General features: G+C 38.5%; 1 protein-coding gene across 3 annotated transcripts in view; it reads right to left on the bottom strand.

Annotated features, from left to right (window-relative positions):
• The window catches only part of LOC136261315 (uncharacterized), a 70,794-nt gene that overhangs the window by 35,403 nt on the left and 15,142 nt on the right, over positions 1 to 20,249 (bottom strand). For all 3 annotated transcript variants that reach the window (XM_066055295.1, XM_066055297.1, XM_066055296.1), the window contains exons 3-4: positions 11,160 to 11,546; positions 10,805 to 11,101 (exon numbers count right to left, since the gene is read on the bottom strand). In XM_066055295.1, coding sequence (XP_065911367.1) covers positions 10,805 to 11,101; positions 11,160 to 11,546 — 684 coding nt within the window. The remainder of the gene's footprint in view (positions 1 to 10,804; positions 11,102 to 11,159; positions 11,547 to 20,249) is intronic.

Here is a 20,249-nt window from a genome sequence, read left to right as displayed (position 1 = left end):
ATAATAATTATTTACAAAAAAAAGTTGACAAACAAGTACACAAAAAAAATTGGAATTTTCAACTAGAGTAGGGACCATAGCAAATCGATAAAAAGTACTGAAACAAGCTGGAGTAGTGGACAGTATTAAGTCACAGTAAAACAATAAGAAGTGTTATATCCCTACTGTGCATTTTCATTATGGTATCTTGAGCAGAGTAAGGATATATTATTTTACTGTGATTTTCATATTGTGCACTACTCCAGCTTGTTTCAGTACTTTTTATTGATGTGCTATGGTCCCTACTCTAGTTGAAAATTCCAAAACTTTTTTGTGTTCATTTTGGTATGGTATCTTGAGCACAGTAAGGATATAACGCTTCTTGTTGTTTTACTGTGATTTCATATTGTGCACTACTCCAGCTTGTTTCAGTACTTTTATCGATGTGCTATGGTCCCTACTCTTAGACTAGTTGAAAATTCTAAATTTTTTTTGTGAACTTGTTAGTACTAGTACTTTTGTTGTAGCACAGCTAGCTACGGTGTAACTTGTGACTGCTCAATTAGAATATCATACATGACTGTTAATTGTATTAGAGCGACTGTTGTATTAAAGTCTCTTGAGTCAGCCAAGGGGTGTGCAGCTAGGTAGACCAACAAGGGGTGAGGTCATCTTGTTTACTGTTAAATAAATCTAATCGAAAACAGCCAAGCTGTAAAAAAAGGTGCGGCCCCTAAAAAGGCCAAGGTGAAAAAAGATGTGAAATCCAAGGTGGCGGCCAAGAAATAGCTGTGATGGTTAACGGTAAAAATTTTAATAACGACAATTCAGGTGAATTTACCAAGCGGCACCAAATTCACCTAAACTGTCGTTATTAAAATTTTTACCATTAATCTACCATCACAGCCATTTCTTGGCCGCTACCTTGGATTTCACATCTTTTTTCACCATGGGCCGCACCTTTTTTTACAGCTTGGCTGTTTTTGATTAGATATCACTTCTTTTTGTATTTGTATATCCCAAAGCTGGCCTATATGGTCGGCTTTGGGGCGTTTTTAACCTATCCTTTTTCTTTACCACAGGAAGAATAAAAAGACAAAGCAGATTTTTAATACTTCAACTGTTTTTGATTTTATCAGTAATTATATCTAATCCAAAACAGCCAAGCTGTAAAAAAAGTGTGCGGCCCTCAAAAAGGCTATGGTGAAAAAAGATGTGAAATCCAAGGTGGCGGCCAAGAAATGGCTGTGATGGTAGGTTAATGGTAAAAATTTTAATAACAACAATTCAGGTGAATTTTGGTGCAGCTCTTGGATTTCACATCTTTTCTCACCATGGCCTTTTTGGGCCGCACACTTTTTTTACAGCTTGGCTGTTTTGGATTAGATTTCACTTCTCTTTGTATTTGTATACCCCAAAGCCGGCCTATGACCTGCTTTGGAACTTTTTAAACCTATCTTTTTTTCTTTACCACAGGAAGAAGAAAAGATGAAGCAGTTGTACCTTAAATATTTCTGATTTTATCAGTAAATGTACAAATTATATATATATATATATAATACATATATTTATTACAGAACTGTCCATGGTGGTTTCTTTGTAACTGAACACTCTTCAAGGTAACTTCTTCTAGTTGTTCTCTCTACAGGGTGATTTATTTGTAGCTGGATTCTGTACAGGTGATTTTTTTGCTGCTGAGCTCTTTACAGAATGGTTTCTTTGTAGCTGAACTCTCTACAAGGTAACTTCTTCTAACTGATCTCTCTACAGGGAGATTTGTTTGTAGCTGAACTCTCTACAGGTGATTTGTATACAGCTGAACTATCTAGATGATGGTTTCTTTCTAGCTGAACTCTCTACAAGGTAATTTCTTCTAGCTGAACTCTCTACATGGTGGTTTCTTTGTAGCTGAACTCTCTACAAGATAACTTCTTCTAACTGATCTTTCTACAGGGTAATTTGTTTGTGGCAGAATTTTCTACAGGGAGATTTGTTTGCAGCTGAACTCTCTTCATGATGGTTTCTTTGTAGCTGAATTCTCTACAAGGTAACTTCTTCTAGCTGAACTCCGTACATGGTGGTTTCGTTGTAGCTGAACTCTCTACAAGGTGACTTCTTTTAGCTGATCTTTCTACAGGGTGATTTGTTTGTAGCTGAATTCTGTACAGGTGATTTGTTTGCAGCTGAGCACTTTACAGAATGGTTTCTTTGTAGTTGAGCTCTCTACAAGGTAGTTTCTTCTAGCTGATGTCTCCACAAGGTCACTAGTTTGTAGCTGAACTTTCTACATGGTGGTTTCTTTGTAACTGAACTCTCTACAAGGTAACTTCTTCTAGCTGATCTTTCTACAGGGTGATTTGTTTTTGGCTGAACTCTCTACAAGGAAACTTCTTCTAGCTGATCTCTCTACAGGGAGATTGGTTTGTAGCTGAACTCTCTACAGGTGATTTGTTTGCAGCTGAACTCTCCACATGATGGTTTCTTTGTAGCTGAACTCTCTACAATGTAACTTCTTCTAGCTGATCTCTCTACAGGGTGATTTGTTTGTAGCTGAATTCTGTACAGGTGATTTGTTTGCAGCTGAGCTCTTTACAGAATGGTTTCTATGTAGCTGAACCCTTTACAAGGTAATTTCTTCTAGCTGATGTCTCTACAGGGTCACTAGTTTGTAAATGAATTCTCTACATGGTGGTTTCTTTGTAACTGAACTCTCTACGAGGTAACTTCCTCTAGCTGATCTTTCTATAGGGTGATTTGTTTGTAGTGGAATTCTGTAAAGGTGATTTTTTTTGCAGCTGAGCTCTTTACAGAATGGTTTCTTTGTAGCTGAACTCTTTACAAGGTAACTTCTTCTAGCTGATGTCTCTTCAGCGTCACTAGTTTGTAAACGAATTCTCTACATGGTGGTTTCTTTGTAACTGAACTCTCTACAAGGAAACTTCTCCTAGCTGATCTCTCTACAGGGAGATTTGTTTGTAGCTGAATTCTCTACAGGTGGTTTGTTTGCAGCTGAACTCTCCACATGATGGTTTCTTTGTAGCTGAACTCTCTACAAGGTAACTTCTTCTAGCTGATCTCTCTACAGGGTGATTTGTTTGTAGCTGAACTATCAACAAGGTAACTTCTTCTAGCTGATCTCTCTACAGGGTGATTTGTTTGTAGCTGAAATCTGTACAGGTGATTTGTTTGCAGCTGAGCTCTTTACAGAATGGTTTCTATGTAGCTGAACTCTTTACAAGGTAACTTCTTCTAGCTGATGTCTCTACAGGGTCACTAGTTTGTAAATGAATTCTCTACATGGTGGTTTCTTTGTAACTGAACTCTCTACGAGGTAACTTCTTCTAGCTGATCTTTCTATGACTTGTTTGTAGTGGAATTCTGTAAAGATGATTTTTTTTGCAGCTGAGCTCTTTACAGAATGGTTTCTTTGTAGCTGAACTCTTTATAAGGTAACTTCTTCTAGCTGATGTCTCTAGTTTGTAAACGAATTCTCTACATGGTGGTTTCTTTGTAACAGAACTCTCTACAAGGAAACTTCTCCTAGCTGATCTCTCTACAGGGAGATTTCTTTGTAGCTGAACTCTCTACAGGTGATTCGTTTGCAGCTGAACTCTCCACATGATGGTTTCTTTGTAGCTGAACTCTCTACAAGTTAACTTCTTCTAGCTGATCTATCTACAGGGTGATTTGTTTGTAGCTGAACTCTCTACATTGTGGTTTCTTTGTAGCTGAACTCTACAAGGTGATTTCTTCTAGCTGAATTATCTCTTTCTATAGTTGCATGAATTCCCTACAAGGTAACTTCTTCTAGCTGATCTCTCTACAGGGTGAATTGTTTGTGGCTGATCTCTCTACAGGGTGACTTGTTTGTAGCTGATCTCTATACAGGTTACTTGTTTCTAGCTGATCTCTTGAATTCTCTTCGGGTGACTGCTCTATTAGGAAGACTGCTCTATTAGGATGACTGCTCTATTAGAGTATCTCGATCTCGCACTTGCTACACCAAGTTGGATTTCATGTTATAACTCCGTGGCTCTAAGTCTGATTCTTCTACACCATTGAAGAGCCTTTCTAAGATGATAACTCCATCTGTACAGCGATTTTCAAAGTATTACCCCAAGCGGTTTACCTGGTAGGCATGGCAAGCAGTCGTTTTTTATTAGCTAATCTCAATTGCATAATTGCTACACACTGTTGGTTTTTTCGTTGTATCTTCCTGGTTTTTAGCTCGATTTCTTTCAAACCACAAAAGGTTTGAGGTTCAATAGTTAACCTATTCACCCACCGAGTTTCAGCTTCTTCCCATACGCAGTTTACCCTGTAGGCGTGACAACATATTGGTGTTATTTTTCGTGAATAATTAATCATAACTCTTTGCCTGTTTATCGTATTCCAACCAAAGTTGGTACAGAGATGCGCCTTTATACCCCCCTTCTGTGTGCCAAATTTCAAGGCGATCGGATATGGCGTTCGTGTTTTATAGCAGTTTTTGTAAGTGTGCGAAAAGAGGAAGAAAAATAATAAGAAAAAAAAAACGAAGAAACTAAGCCAATTTTTGAAGTCGCATGTCTCGGGAACGCTTGAAGCGATTTCGCTCAAATTTGGAATGTGGAGTGCTGAAGGTGGAGGGAGTGTCCACAGCAAAAATCGCCTTGTTTCATCAAGGCAGCACAGAGCTACGGAGGCGCAAAAATTGCATTTTCTTTCTTCCTGTCAATATACTCACGGGTGTTACGCGCCGGCTTCTTGGGCCGCCGAAAATTGCGTTTTCTTTCTTCCTGTTAATATACTCACGGGTGTTACGCGCCGGCTTCTTGGGCCGCACGACACACTACCGTGTGTCTTGATACATATATTTATTGCATGTCTATTATTTCCTACTGGATAACTTGTTCGCAGCTGATCTCTTTACTAAGGGACTTGAAATGTAGCTGAACTCTCTACAGGGTGATTTGTTTGCAGCTGAACTCTCTACAGGGTGATTTGTTTGTAGAATAACTCTCTACAGGATGGTTTCTTTGTCACTGAACTCTCTACAAGGTGACTTGTTTCTAGCTGACTCTCTACAAGATGACTTCCTCTAGCTGATCTCTCTACAAGGTGACTTGTATCTACCTGAACTATCTACAGGATGATCTGTTTGTAACTGAAATTTCTACAGGGTGGTGGCTTGTTTCTAGCTGATCTCTCTATAGGGTAACTTATTTCTAGCTGAACTCTCTACAGAGTGGGTTCTTTGTAGCTGAACTCTCTACAAGGTGACTTCTTCTAGCTGATCTCTCTATAGGGTGACCTTAGGGTGACTTTTATCTAGCTGAACACTCTACAGGGTGATTTGTTTGTAGCTGAACTCTCTACAGGGTGATTTATTTGCAGCTGAACTCTATGCAGGGTGATTTGTTTGTAGCTGAACTCTCTACAGGATGGTTTCTTTGTAGCTGAACTCTCTACAGGATGGTTTCTTTGTAGCTGAACTCTCTACAAGGTGACTTGCGTCTAGCTGATTTCTCTAGACGGTGACTTCTTCTAGCTGATCTCTCTACAGGGTGACTTGTATAGCTGAACTCTCTACAGGGTGATCTGTTCATAGCTGAACTCTCTACAGGGTGATTTGTTTGTAGCTGAACTCTCTACAGGATGGTTTCTTTGTAGCTGGTCTCTACAAGGTGACTTGTTTCTAGCTGATCTCTCTACAAGGTGACTTCTCCTACTACAGGGTGACTTGTATCTATAGCTGAACTATCTACAGGATGATTTGTTTGTAGCTGAATTCTCTACAGGATGACTTGTTTCTAGCCGATCTCTCTATAGGGTAACTAGTTTCTAGCTGAACTCTCTACAGGGTGGGTTCTTTGTTGCTGAACTCTCTACAAGGTGACTTCTTCTAGCTGACCTCTCTATAGGGTGACCTGATGTCTCTGCAAGGTGACTTTTATCTTGGCTGAACTCTCTACAGGGCGATTTGTTTGTATCAAAACTATCTACTGGGTGATTTTTTAATATCTGAACTTTCTACAGGGTGATTTGTTTGTAGCTGAACTCTCTACAGGGTGATCTGATCTCTCTACAGGGGGTGATTTGTTTGTAACTGATATCTCTACGGGTAAATTTGTTTGTATGCTAACTCTCTACAAGGTGATTTGTTTGTAACTGATTTCTCTACAGGGTGATGTGTTTCTAGCTGAACTCTCTACAGGTTGATTTATTTGTAGCTTAACTCTCTACAAGGTGATTTGTTTGTAGCTGAACTCTCTACAGGGTGATGTGTTTCTAGCTGAACTCTCTACAGGTTGATTTGTTTGTAGCTGAACTCTCTACAGGGTGATTTGTTTGTAGCTGATCTCTCTACAGTGGGTGATTTGTTTGTAACTGAAATTTCTACAGGTTGATTTGTTTGCTCTACAAGGTGTTTTGTTTGTAGCTGATCTCTCTACAGGTTGATTTGTTTGTAGCTGAACTCTCTACAGGGTGATTTGTTTGCAGCGGAACTCTCTACATGGTGATTTGTTTGTAGAATAACTCTTTACAGGATGGTTTCTTTGTCACTAAACTCTCTACAAGGTGACTTGTTTCTAGCTGATCTCTCTACAAGATGACTTCCTCTAGCTGATCTCTCTACAAGGCGACTTGTATCTAGCTGAACTATCTACAGGATGATCTGTTTGTAACTGAACTCTCTACAGGGTGACTTGTTTCTAGCTGATCTCTCTATAGGGTAACTTGTTTCTAGCTGAACTCTCTACAGAGTGGGTTCTTTGTAGCTGACTCTCTACAAGGTGATTTCTTCTAGCTGATCTCTCTATAGGGTGACCTAATCTCTCTGTAGGGTGACGTTTATCTAGCTGAACTCTCTACAGGGTGATTTGTTTGTAGTTGAACTCTCTACAGGGTAATTTATTTGCAGCTGAACTCTATGTAGGGTGATTTGTTTGTAGCTGAACTCTCTACAGGATGGTTTCCTTGTAGCTGGACTCTCTACAAGGTGACTTGCTTCTAGCTGATATCTCTAGATGGTGACTTCTTCTAGCTGATCTCTCTACAGGGTGACTTGTATAGCTGAACTCTCTACAGGGTGATCTGTTCATAGCTGAACTCTCTACAGGGTGATTTGTTTGTAGCTGAAATCTCTTGTTTCAAACTGATCTCACTGTAGAGTAACTTGTTTGTAGCTGAACCCTCTACAGGATGGTTTCTTTGTAGCTAAACTCTCTACAGAGTGATTTTTTTTGTAGCTGAACTCTATATAGGGTGATTTGCTTGTACCTGAACTTTCTATAGGGTGATTTGTTTATAGCTGAATGCTCTGCAGGGTGGTTTGTTTGTAGTTGATCTCTCTACAGGGTTTTTTTGCAGCTGAGATCTCTACAGGGTGACTTTTTCTAGCTGAGCTCTCTCTTGTTTCTAGCTGATCTCTCCAATAATTGGTTTGACCTAGACAATACCAGTTCACAACACTACTAAAGTAATAATTATGGCACCCATTTTAAAATTCCATTAACTTATTTATCTAAAAAACTACTAAGCTGAAAAAATCATTATAAAAGTTTACACTACTGTAAATCCAGGAATGTCTGCATTAATTAACTTTCGCAAATTCTATGGTTCAAATTTCATACCTTGCCCACCTACTTTCAACAAGATCAATATAAATGTCACAAATTAAACTTTTGGGGTTTTGTCCAGCATGTATAAGGCTTGAAAGTTAATATTACATGAATGTTTCCAGATTTAAAGAATGTGATAACTTTGCTACGCGCATTACTAGAGCATGCATCACAGAGTAAATATAGCAAGGATCATAAAGGTTTGTAACCAAATATGCTTCCAATAAGTTGCTATGAAATTAAAAACAATAATTTAGTTGAAATGATACCCTCAGACAAACATGGCTGAGGCAATAGTGCATATTGGCATACCATACCGTAAGAGTACAGTGCACACATTATGAACTTGCTTTTGTTCCCCATTTCTTTTCAATGACAGAACAAGGTGTTGATCATAGTGGTGTGCCTATAGCTTTGTGTTGAAAATTGTCCATAAAATCTTTAAATCACACCTCCAATATTTGAAGTAAGCAGATTGGTTGTAGGCTAGCTTCATGTATCGTTCTCAGAGTGTAGGATTGTGCCTCAAGCAAATAGAGAGAAATGGCTACATTGCTAATTATTAACTAGTATATTAAAAATTATAAATTTATAAATGAAGTAGGAATCCAAGTGATAAAAAGTAGTGAAACAAAAGATGAACAATGGTAGCTATTACAGTATAGCTCAGTGGGAAATCCTACTTTGGCACTGAACACAAAATAATTGTTATACCATGCTAAAGTAGGATTTCCCACTGAGCTATACTGTAATAGCTACCATTGTTCATTTCTTGTTTCACTACTTTTTATAGCTCGGATTCCTACTTCATTTATAAATTTATAATTTTTAATATACTAGTTTGTTTAGTTTTTTGATAAAGCATACAGCTAGCTATAAACATTTGACTGTTCTATTAGGGTGACTGCTGTATTAGAGTATCTCGAGTCAGCCTGCAAAGATGTGTGCTTGCCCAAAAAGGGTGTGGTCATCGTGGTTCAATCGATTCATAATATTATAGACTAGAGTATCTTGAATCAGCCTACCAAATTGAAGGTGTGTGGTCACAAATACAGCTATCGTAAAAGGGGCGTGGTCATTGTGGTCTCGATCGACAGATCAATAATACATAGAATAAAGAAAGGGTGTGATCTTGTGACATATCGTGGAGTATCGGTACCTCCATACAGTAGTGTAGTCTAAGCGCCTTAAATAATTTTGTGGCGTCTATTATGCTGCTTAAAGAAAGTGCTGATATGGAAAATTAATGCCTCGATATGGTTTCGTTGGATGAAGAAGAAGACAAGCAGCCTGATTGAAGATAAAAGAAAAGAGAAGGCACACAGGGCATACACTCGTCAGAACCCCAAAAGGCACATCCCACCGGTGAGTTTGTTGTTGTGGCGTAAAATGGTGACTGTGTGCTGCTTCGTTTGGGCTCTAGGCTTGCGACTGTGGTCAGTGAGTGAGTGAGTGAGGCAGTGAGACGAAATTTCAAGTTTTGGAAACTTTTTAAAAATTCTATATCCAGTCACCGGTAAGTGTTTCTTTGTTTTTAATGCTGTATTTCATGTTAGATGGACTAATAGTATTCGGTAAAGGTGATTTTCGTCGCGTAAGAAGTTTCTAAGCTGGTTTTTTAAAGGCAATATTTTTGGCAGTGCGCGTCATTTCGGGGGAATTCCTACTTAAACAGTACTACTGCACTGTTTGATAATAATTATGAGTGATACATTTTGTCATACAATTATAGTCTCATGCCATTCTTTCTATTGATGCAGTGTAATAATGTCACAAAAAGTTAACAAGTGTAAAGAGAATTTTACGTAACTGGTAAGGATCATTACAATAAAAGTTGCTGCAGTGAAAAATTGATTGCTACTGCAGCCATGTTGATTATGTGGGCGAATTAAATTTGGATTTCAGATGATGATCCTAATAATTTCCCTACTAGCTTATAAAATTTCTTAAGTTTTCTTTTCAAGACACATGGTAGTGTGTCGTGTGGCTAAGAAAGCCAGTGTCCCACATCATATATTGACAGGAAGTAATAAAACAGCATTTTCATGCATGCATAGCTTCATAGCTCCTTCTCCAAAGCGAACTCCAAAGCACACCATTTTTGCATTATAGCTGACCGCCAGGTAGCATAGATCACACACAAATTTGATTAAACTTGCACCAGCCATTTGCAAGATATGGGCATTCAAAGTTTTGATATAATTTCTTTGTTTTTATTTCTTCTTCTTAACCCCTAGGGGGGTTCGATTTATTTTTGCACAATTTACAAAAATTGCCATAAAACGCAAACATGTAACTCAATTGCCTCAATCTTTGGCACAAATGAAGAGCGTATGAAGGTGAATTCACGTACCAGAGTTTGCTATGAATCTGATGAACATCCAAGGAGGTATGAGTGTTTATTCGCATTAAAAAAAGATCAAACTTCTGTCACCACTACAGGGTAAATCTAGTATTGTTGTGTACATACGTAGGTTGATCATTGTAGCAGTGTCTTTTGGTGGTTTGAAAAGCAATAGAGTTACAGCTACAAAGTTTAAAGCAACAAACATCAGTGGGATCGAGAACTCTAATAGAGCAGTCACTGCAGAGCAAAGGTGAACAAGAATGTCGAAAAATACTTACCAGAGATCAAACCACGGACCTCCATACCTAACACCCACATCCTTAACCAATGAACCATTACTACCTTGGCTGATCACCTAACTTAATTAAATGAAAATTCTAGTTTAAATCTACTTAGTTTATAATTTCATAGATGCCAATAGAAGTATAGATTGTTCTAGAACAAGCATTCTGTGTATGTTCTATTAGAAGTCCTCAAAAATGTGTGCCCTATTACAGTATATTACCAAATAATATCGAAGTAAACCATGCAATATATAAGTCAATGATCATCATCGTGTCTGTATAGATAAGAAGAAACGTGAGTAAAATAAATCCCCAAAGTCAGCCATAGGCTGGTTGTGGGATCAAAGTAGAAAATAAGTGAAATCCACACAAAAACAGCCAAGCTGTGAAAAAGGTGTGACCTAAAAGTCTGGGTGAAATTGTGAAATCAAAGTGGCAGCCAAGAAATGGCTGAAATGCTAAGAAATGGCTGCCACCTTGATTTCACAACTTTTTTCACCTGGGCTTTTTAAGGCCACACATTTTTCACAGCTTGACTGTTTTTGTGTTGATAAAATACAAACAAAAATATAATCTGACGTAAAACATACCAATAACAGTAACATTGATGATCTCACTATCACTTCCAATAGGATTAGTCACAGTACATGTATATGTTCCACTATCACTTGTATTAACACTATTAATGGAATAGTTAGCACGGAACACTGCACTTGTACTATTATGAGTCACTGTAGTGATACTAGTGGACTGTACTATTGGACCACTATCCTTCCCCCATGTGAATGTGTCTGGGGGAGAACCTCGAGAGGTACAGGACAATGTGAGGGGAGAACCAGCAGCAACTGCTACAGTAGATGATGATGGAGGGTCTATCATTGGAGCAGCTGTGTAGAAATAGGTGAATAAGAATGTGATATGGGTACATACACATCAGTTACTAACTTCTTCCACTAAAGTACACACCCAATCTCCTTGTCTGGTTCATCATTGAACTGTCCATTATGACACATGTGTAAATGCCTTCTGCAGTAATATTCAAGGTTGGTTCACACTGCCATAAATTGATCACTCCAATAAAATTCATCAGACCAGCAATACGTGACTGAATCACATTAACAACAGGATCTTCACATAGTCCATAAGGTAACTGAGCTCCATTAAAGTACCATATACCCAGGTCAGTATTATCATCAGTACCAGTAGGTCCCAGTCCAGACACACAACGAGCAACCAGACCATTATCAGTACCAGTAATGGATGAGTAGTCAGTGAGGAGATTACCAGTAACAATGTCACTATTGCCAATCAACACTCCAGTCACTGCAATACCTAATGAATATATAAAGTACAAATTACAAAATAATATTGCTCTTATTACTTTAGTGTGTCAAACATATTGATAAATCACACACATGCACTCACACACTCACACACAGACTTGTAGTCTACAACATTTTAATTAATTTGTATGACATTTAGGATGCAACTATGTGATAGATCCCAACTAAACACAACAACCACTGTACTTAATGATCAACACGCATGGTAAAGAATCTGGCATGCCACACACTGGTATGACAGTAACAACAATAGTTCTGTACTACCCTCTCCGTGCAAAGTAGTTTTACAGTGGAATGTCCTCCACATTCAGTAACTACATGCCAAATTTAAGGAAAAATTGCTTTATACATTTCTGACCTCTAAAAATCACTTTTTAAGTTTGTCACATTTTTCTCTTGCACACTTGCAATCCGACAGGTTCAATACCAAATATCAGTACCAATTTTGAACAAATTGTTGCAGAGCTATTATAACATAAGCCAAGCTATTATAACATAAGCCTAGTCATTGGTTTCTCATCCTTGTCTGCATTGTTGTTTTCCTTGTCACATCAGTGTCCTTGGTACCATTAATGGTTTAGTAACTAGCTAAAGCAGACTAAGAATTTTGCATTCAGTGTTATATGAGCTATCCATTATTATTGGAAGCATTTTACCACTAGGGGGGCCCTGTATAGCCTGAATCTTAACATCGAAATTGTGTTAAATGTATGTGACAACATGCAAAGTAGGTATGTACCACAGGAGCCACAACAGTTGGATCTGAACTTCCTCTGAATTCAACTTAAACAACACTGGCTTCTTGCCTACTAAGACTTTTGTTAGTACATCTAGTTATTTACTTAAAATATTAGATGATGAGAACCACGTCATAATCAACCTTAAGTGAACTATGAAAAAATATGACCAATATTCTATCATGCCCTGCAGGAAAGTGGTGATAGGAATAAGCTAAAAATAGTTCTGTGGATGGGCTAACTACATGTAGATACCATATTAGGGATGGACGGTATTGACTTTTCTGCCATACAATTATTGTCATGAGCCATTATCACGATTATCACAATTATTGTTCACTCAACTACTGTAACAGGAATCGCTAAAATATTCAAACTAACTGACAAAATATTTAACCCTTAAACGCGCACGTAACTTTTAAGGAATACATGTTTAGACAAAGCAAATTTATACGGTGAGACAAGATAGCCTTTCCTAACTCTATTAACCTAAAACGAGATATTAATAGAAAGCTTATTCATTGGCCTACTTGGGGAAGGCTACATAACCACTGTAACAACAAAGGCTTACTTGTTATAAAGCGAAGAAGAATAACGTCTCACTTTATCGCAACAACACATTCTTTGTCTTGCCTGTCATATTGATTGTGAGTTTAATCACGTGAGCTGTATATGGCCTGATTTGCCATTGAATGGTGATTCGACTAATACTTGTTTGCAGCGATTCGGACCAACTGGCAAGGAGTTATGGATCATTTTCTAAAGGTATGTAGCACATTTTTGTAGTTCTTTGTTAAGAGTTTCATGGCGAGTTTTAGTTCCTATACTTTGGTTGTAGGGTAAACCCCTAGGTATCATTTTAATGTTTATTACATCACGAGTAGAATGGCACAAATTACAAAGCCATACGATGAACGCTTCGAAAGTTACAGCACTTTGTTTATGACCATGCGTAGAAGCCTATATATAGGCTTATGCGTTTTCCAGGGGCATGCATAATCTGCCTATATATAGGCTTATGTGTGTTTAAGGGATAAGGTGTAACTTTTTAAAATTCCTCGATTACCACGATTATTACATGTTAATTGCCAGTTTCGATTATCACTAAGTAACAAAAATGAGACGATGTCGATTATTACCAACAAAATAATCACGATTATCACGATAACTGAATAATCGCCCATCCCTATACCATATGTACACTTCCAGTGTCTGAGGATCAAGACGCATGGTATTGTATATGCTAAACAGCCAAGCTGTGAAAAAGTTGCAAAATCAAGCATGGAGGCCAAGAAATGGCTACAATGATGTCAACGCCAAACAAATTTAATTATAACAATGGCAATTTCATCTTGTGCAGCTAAGAATGCTAGTACACTACAACATGCATATATCTACAATAAGAAAGAAAACATAATTCTCATGCATGCATGGCTACGTGGTCCTTTCTTCAAAAGCACACCATTTTAGTTGTCCACCAGCTAGGGTAGACCACACAGCAAATCATATTGAATTCACTACAGTCATTCATGAGATATAAGTGGCAAAGTTTTGTTTTTTCTTTCTTAAGGGGCCTACAGGGCAAATGAATTGCTTATGGGAATAACTTGAAATTTGGTATGTTCCTAGGCTAGCCTTGTGGCAGTGCTATTAATGGTTTGAAAACAAAAAAGACTACTAAATTACAAAGCAAAACCCCAAACAACTGTAAAATTTCAGGGTCAAGATACTCTAATAGAACAGTCATCACAGGATATAAAAAGTACATGAAAAAAACAGGGTTCGAACCAGGAAGAACACATAAAGTCCTTAACTACTGAGCCACTGCTATCATGACTATTTATCTCACTCATTTTTTACTTTATTCTAGCTAAACATTCTATGTCTAGACGTCCTCAAAAATGTGTGCTATACTAAAGTATTAACAAATAGAACAAGTAATACAGTTCATTTATCAAACAGTACGGTAGTATTGTTTAGTAGTGTTTCCCCTAAAATGATGGGCACTGCTCCAAATGCTGCAATAAAAACCATCACAGAAACCTCATACGAACATGATGAAAACCACTTTTACAGCATAATCTTTGTGCATCTAATTCCAACAAGAAACACTTACATATGGCTGGATATTGTATTTTAAAGATATTTCCATAGCCCGATTTTGGTCTGCCAGCCTACCTGCCTGACCACAGTCGCCACACAAAGCAACTATTTTATGCCACAATAACAAACTCACTGGTGGCATGTGTCTTTTCTGGTTTCAACAAGTGTCTGTGCTTTGCCTTTTCTTTATAGTTAGACTTTGAAACACTGGGTTCTAGTAACCTAAAGGCTCTGTGTTGTGGTGCCCAAGCAAACCGAGGGCGCTACTACAGGGCCTGGGGTTTTCTAAAATTTGCAGTACCCTGTGTTTCAAAGTCAACTTATCTAGACCACAGCTCATTGTTGTGCCTTCACTTCTGCTTGTGACATGAAAAATGTAGCATTCATTAGCAGAAACAAGCCTTGCTCTAATTAGCACAGTGCTTGTATCTAGTTAAACACCCATGTGGTGCCTATGTTACAAGTGCGTAATTTCCGTGTTTTGTATACAGGGATCTACAGGACTGTAACTAGCCAATTAAACTCAAGCATTTTATTTGCTGTGGTCTTACTTCAATTACATGGTTGTCTTATTCTTCATGTAAGGAAACCACACCAATGTGTTAATGTTTACCTTAGAGGAGAGTATTATTCAAAATGCTTAAGGTAGCTAAGAACAGTTCCTTATGGCTTCACCATGAAATTTATAGGGCCTAAAACAACAGTATCACTATGAAGTACGTTGTGCTAACAGAAATCTATAAAGCATTTTGTTCTTACCCTTTACAACAAACAGGAGCTCTCTGAAATACATTTAACGCAAGTTTAGCCCTTAGAGTGAACTCAGTGTTTAGCCCTTCAGGGTAAACTCTTCCTTCACGCTTAGTGCTACGGCACTGGATTTGCTATTTACCTGATTATCAGGCGATAATTCTACCCATGCCACACAGATTTGAAACAGGTTCTTTTAAAATTCGTCACTGTCAGGCAGAAGCAAGTATTAAAAACTTTAGGCTTCTGAAAATTTCAGTTTATTTACTACTGCTTCCAAAATTTGACAGTCATATCTTGAAAAAGCAGCAACCAGTTCATTTGGCTTGTAATAAGAGTGCATGGCAATCTTGTTAAATGTTGTGACAATCTCTGCTTACATAACAAATTATATTCATTTGCAGGAACTGGTGTTCAACTACACCACTAATGTTATAGCTTACACAATACTGTTGAAGCCTTATGAAAACTGTTCTGAGCCACCTTTTATTTAGCTGCGATTAGCTGTACGTTTGTTGCAGAAAACTAGACATGGCAAACCATGCAGGAACTGGTGTTCAACTACACCACTAATGTGATAGCTTACACAACACTGTTGAAGCCTTATGAAAACCGTTCTGAGCCACCTTTTGTTTAGCTGCAATCAGCTGTACGTTTGTTGCAGAAAACTAGACATGGCAAACCATGTCCCTTAATCTATTGTATATAGAGTTCACTTGAGACAAGCAGGGAATTACAGTCACAGCTGCATGTGTATAACATATGCTATGTATGCTAAAACAAAAGTTTAGCAAACTAGTACATATAAATTTTTGAGTTCCAGTGAAAAATGTAGTGAAACATACGTATCAGTGATGGTATCTATTACAACATAGTTATGTGGGAAAATCCCTACTTTGGCATTGAACAGATGGTGTTGTAGACTAATGTAGTTATCACATGGTGCCCAACATGGATCTCCTAGACTTGTATTCCTTGGTGCCGGGTGTTAATAGGCACCAGTAAAGGTACCAAGTTTGTTTTTGTTGGTACAGTTGTCTTTGTTTGATATTGTCGCAGCTCGCTCTGCCATGTCAGGAAATCTTGAGTGGTTGAAGGTCTGCCAATTCGGGAACCGAGGCATCATTACCAAGCTAAACCAAGAATCCAAGTCGTTGTTGGACTATGAAGAAATTTCGGAGAAGGCAATAAAATGATTGAAGAAGATTGCTGTACAGCTGAAGGAGAAGAGTGATTTATTGGCAGGTATGGACAAAAGGTTTCTAGAACTTGAGCCTATAAGAAGAAATAGAGGGTGATATCATAGAATCCAATGAGATTGCATCTAGAATAGCGAACCAAATTGAAGAGATCCAGCATTGTTTAGAGCAATTGTCCATCCCCACTAACAAAACTGATGTCATGGACACAACTGTTGCTGACCGAAGGAGGCCTGCTAAGTGTAGTGAAGCCAAAATTGCCAAAATTACACATTACTATGTTTTCTGCTGAGGTAATCAAGTTTAGGACCTTTTGGGACAGTTTTAATAGTGCTGTTTATAATAACCCATCATTGTCTGAAGTTGACAAATTTAATTATCTGCAATGGCTGCTTGAAGGTCCAGTGGCCACTGCTATTCAAGGGTTGACTTTATCTGATACCAATTATCAGGCAGCTCATGAACTCTTAGAACAGCGTTTTGCAAAACTTCAGTATGTAATAGCTGCACATATGGATCAAATGTATAAACTCTCTAACTGTACAGGTAATAAGGCAGCACAATTACGATCTATTTTTGACAAAATCAGTGTTCATGTAAGAGGGTTGGAATCATTGGAAATTAGTGCAGATCAGTATGGCAGTTTTCTGATCCTGGTGGTAACGGCAAAGCTTCCCCAGAAGGTGAGACCTCAAATTGCCCGAGTTACAACAAGAGACGCCTGGAAAATAGACAAGTTATTAGAGCAGAAGTTGAAGCCAGAGAATTAAGTGAGGGAATTAAAATTCAGGAGTCCTGGCAACAAGAAACTGTGACTAAGAGAGGTATTTAATCATTCAGCTGTTGCATTAGTAACTAGAGATTTTACTGGAAAACACAAGAAACATGGTGTGTATTGCAGGGGAGAACATTATTCAGTTATTTGTGGGAAGATCAAGGATGTAGTTGGGAGAAAGGAACTACAGTACTTAGGAGAGAGGGAAGATGCTTTTATGTTTAAGTAGAGGTCACTGTGCCAGTGATTGTAGCAGTAATAGGCACTGCCGGCACTGTGGAAGGAGACACCATCAATCACTGTGTGGGTAGAACCACAGTGGGCATGGAAATGATGTAAATCCTCAGATTCCACCCCTACCAGCTACTTAGGACAATACACTTTCACCATCTGGTAATGCACACATGCACAAACAGTAGGAGAAGCTTCCCTTCAAACATCAGTAACAGTGTCAAGAAATTCCAAAACTAGTGTGTTGCTTCAGACAGTACAGACTGATTTGCACCCTACTGGACAATGGTAGTCAAACGTCATACATGACAAACCATGTGAAGGCATGGTTGAAGTTGAACCCTGTCAAGAAGGGGAAACTCACACTGAACATGTTTGGAAGAAACAGTTTTAGTAAGAAGGAATGTGACATGATTGAAGTAAGGCTACAGGGCAGACAAGGAAGTACTGTAACTATTATTGCACTTAGCTTTCCAACAATTTGTGCCCCCTTGCCATCACCAGTTGAAGTTGACCGGTACATATATTTACAAGATCTTGAGTTAACAGACCAAAGGTTAGACCACAATGACAATGGAGAAAGTATTGATTTATTGATAGACATGGACCTTTACTGGGATGTGGTTACAGGAGACCGAGTACAAGGAGCAGAGGGACCAATGGCTGTTAACAGTGTATTTGGTTGGTTGTGGTGTGGACCAATTTCCATTACAGCAGATGGAGAGTGATACACCACGTCTAACTTAATTGTGCAGGGTCAGATGCTGATAACAAGTCCTGTAAAGTGGAACTTGTGAATCCCTTACATCGTTTTTGGGACACTGAGTAATCGGAATCAGAGAGGCACCAGTAGAATGACTTAACAATGTGTTCCCATCAGATATTGTATTCCATTGGGAACAGGAAAGGTATCAAGTGAGTTTACCATGGAAGTCAGACAGTCTGATGTGCATAGCATATGTGTGTTACCAGATTTTATCAGTTACAAAATTGTTTGGCCCAAGACAAGTCACTTTATAGGGAGTATGATGACATTTTTTGAGGGCAGTTAACAGATGGGATTATTGAATTATCCCCTAGTCTTAATCAAGGGTGCATGGGTAGATATTTTATGCCAGAGCTGGATCTGTAGAGAAGGGCTTTGAGATTTATCAAATGGCAAAGGAATTAATGCAAAAGGGCAGTTTCAATCTGCACAAGTGGAGAACGAATGCCACAGACTTACAAAAGAGAATTGATGGTGTAGAAAACCACCAAGGCTCTGTACAGAACCATTCAGAGGCCAAAATCCTAGGTTTGAAGTGGGACATGGAGCAAGATAATTTGGTTTCAAGCAACTCAGTTCATACGTTTGGTCACCCACCCCCCCTACATATTACGTGTTATGGCTAAGTTGTTTGATTCGTTAAGACTTCTGAGTCCATTTGTCATTGGAGCAAAAATTCTCTTTTAGGAATTGTGTAAGGATAAGTTGGTAAACTAGAAGGATCTTCACTCAACCGTTGGAACCAGTTTGCAGTAGACCTGGCACTGATCAAGGTGAGCAAATGTTACTATGATAATCAGCACACACCCATACCCATACTTCAACAAATACATGGGTTCAGTGATGCTTCATACTGAACTGGTGTACGCAGCAGTTGTGTATTTAAAGACTTTGTATAGCAATGGAAAGGTATCAATTCATCTGGTGGCATCAAAGTCAAGAGTAGCTCCAATGAAGGAGCAAACAATACCCAGATTAGAATTATTGGGGCCAACAATTCTAGCTCACTTTGTTGATTCTGTACTGTCATGTTTTCAGTTTAGATTGTTGGACTGACTCCTACACTGTATTGTGCTGGATAAAGAATGACGGTGATAAACAATGGAAGCAGTATATCCAGCACCAAGTAAACAAAATCAATAGGCTTACCAATAAGAGTAATTGGAGATTTTGTCCTGTGAGTGCTAACCCAGCAGATCTGCCATCACGATCATGTTCAGCAAAGGAATTGGGAAAATAGAATTTATGGTGGAGTGGTCCAAACTTTCTAATAAAACCCATAGAAAAATGGTCCGATTTACCAATACAAGCACCAGTTTTCTGAATTAGTGATTAAGAAGAAGCACATGCTGGTACACCATAATAAAGTTAGTGATACAGTGGCTGCAACTCAAGAGGATTATTGGAACTGATCCCAGATCTACCAGTTGAAAAGGTGAGTACAGATCCTAACACTGGAGTGGATTTTGCAGGCCCCTTATATGTGAAGGACAGCCAGTCAAGTGCCACTACATGTAAGGTATATGTTTGTCTATTTACATGTGCCTCTTACTAGAGCTCTTCATCTAGAGATTGTAAGGGATACGTCTACAAGCACATTCTTGCGTTGCTTCTGTGGACGTAGAGGGGTACTTTCAATGATTATCTCAGACAATGTGAAAACATTTCAGGCAAGTTCCAAAGAGATCCAAAAGGTGATAAGGTCTGAACCAGTACAATATCTTACAAACCGCAAGATTAGTTGGAAATCTATTATTGAGAAGGGGCTGTGGTGGGGTGGTTTTTTTAGGGAGAGGTTGGTTCAGAGTGTTAAACGCTGCTTGAAGAAAACCATTGGGAGAGCTTCATTGACATTGATTAAATAGTGACTATCATGGTGGAGATTGAGGGCACACTGAACAACAGGCCTTTGACATATATTACAGAGGTATTCACTAACCTCTCAAGCCTGCAGACTTAATCTATGAACGTCGCAATTGCCACTTCCCCAGGTGATCGCCAATTTGAAATAGTCAGTACTGCGAAGGCACTAACCAGATGAGCAAAGTATCAGTTCCGGATTCTCAGTAGTTTTACTAAACAATGGCAAAGGGACTATTTGCTGAGCCTAAGAGAGAGGAAGCTAAGTAAT

This window comes from Dysidea avara, chromosome 7 (genome assembly GCF_963678975.1).
Source record: "Dysidea avara chromosome 7, odDysAvar1.4, whole genome shotgun sequence".
In the NCBI taxonomy this organism is placed as follows: domain Eukaryota; kingdom Metazoa; phylum Porifera; class Demospongiae; order Dictyoceratida; family Dysideidae; genus Dysidea; species Dysidea avara.
This window is presented reverse-complemented; position numbering and strand designations above follow the sequence as displayed.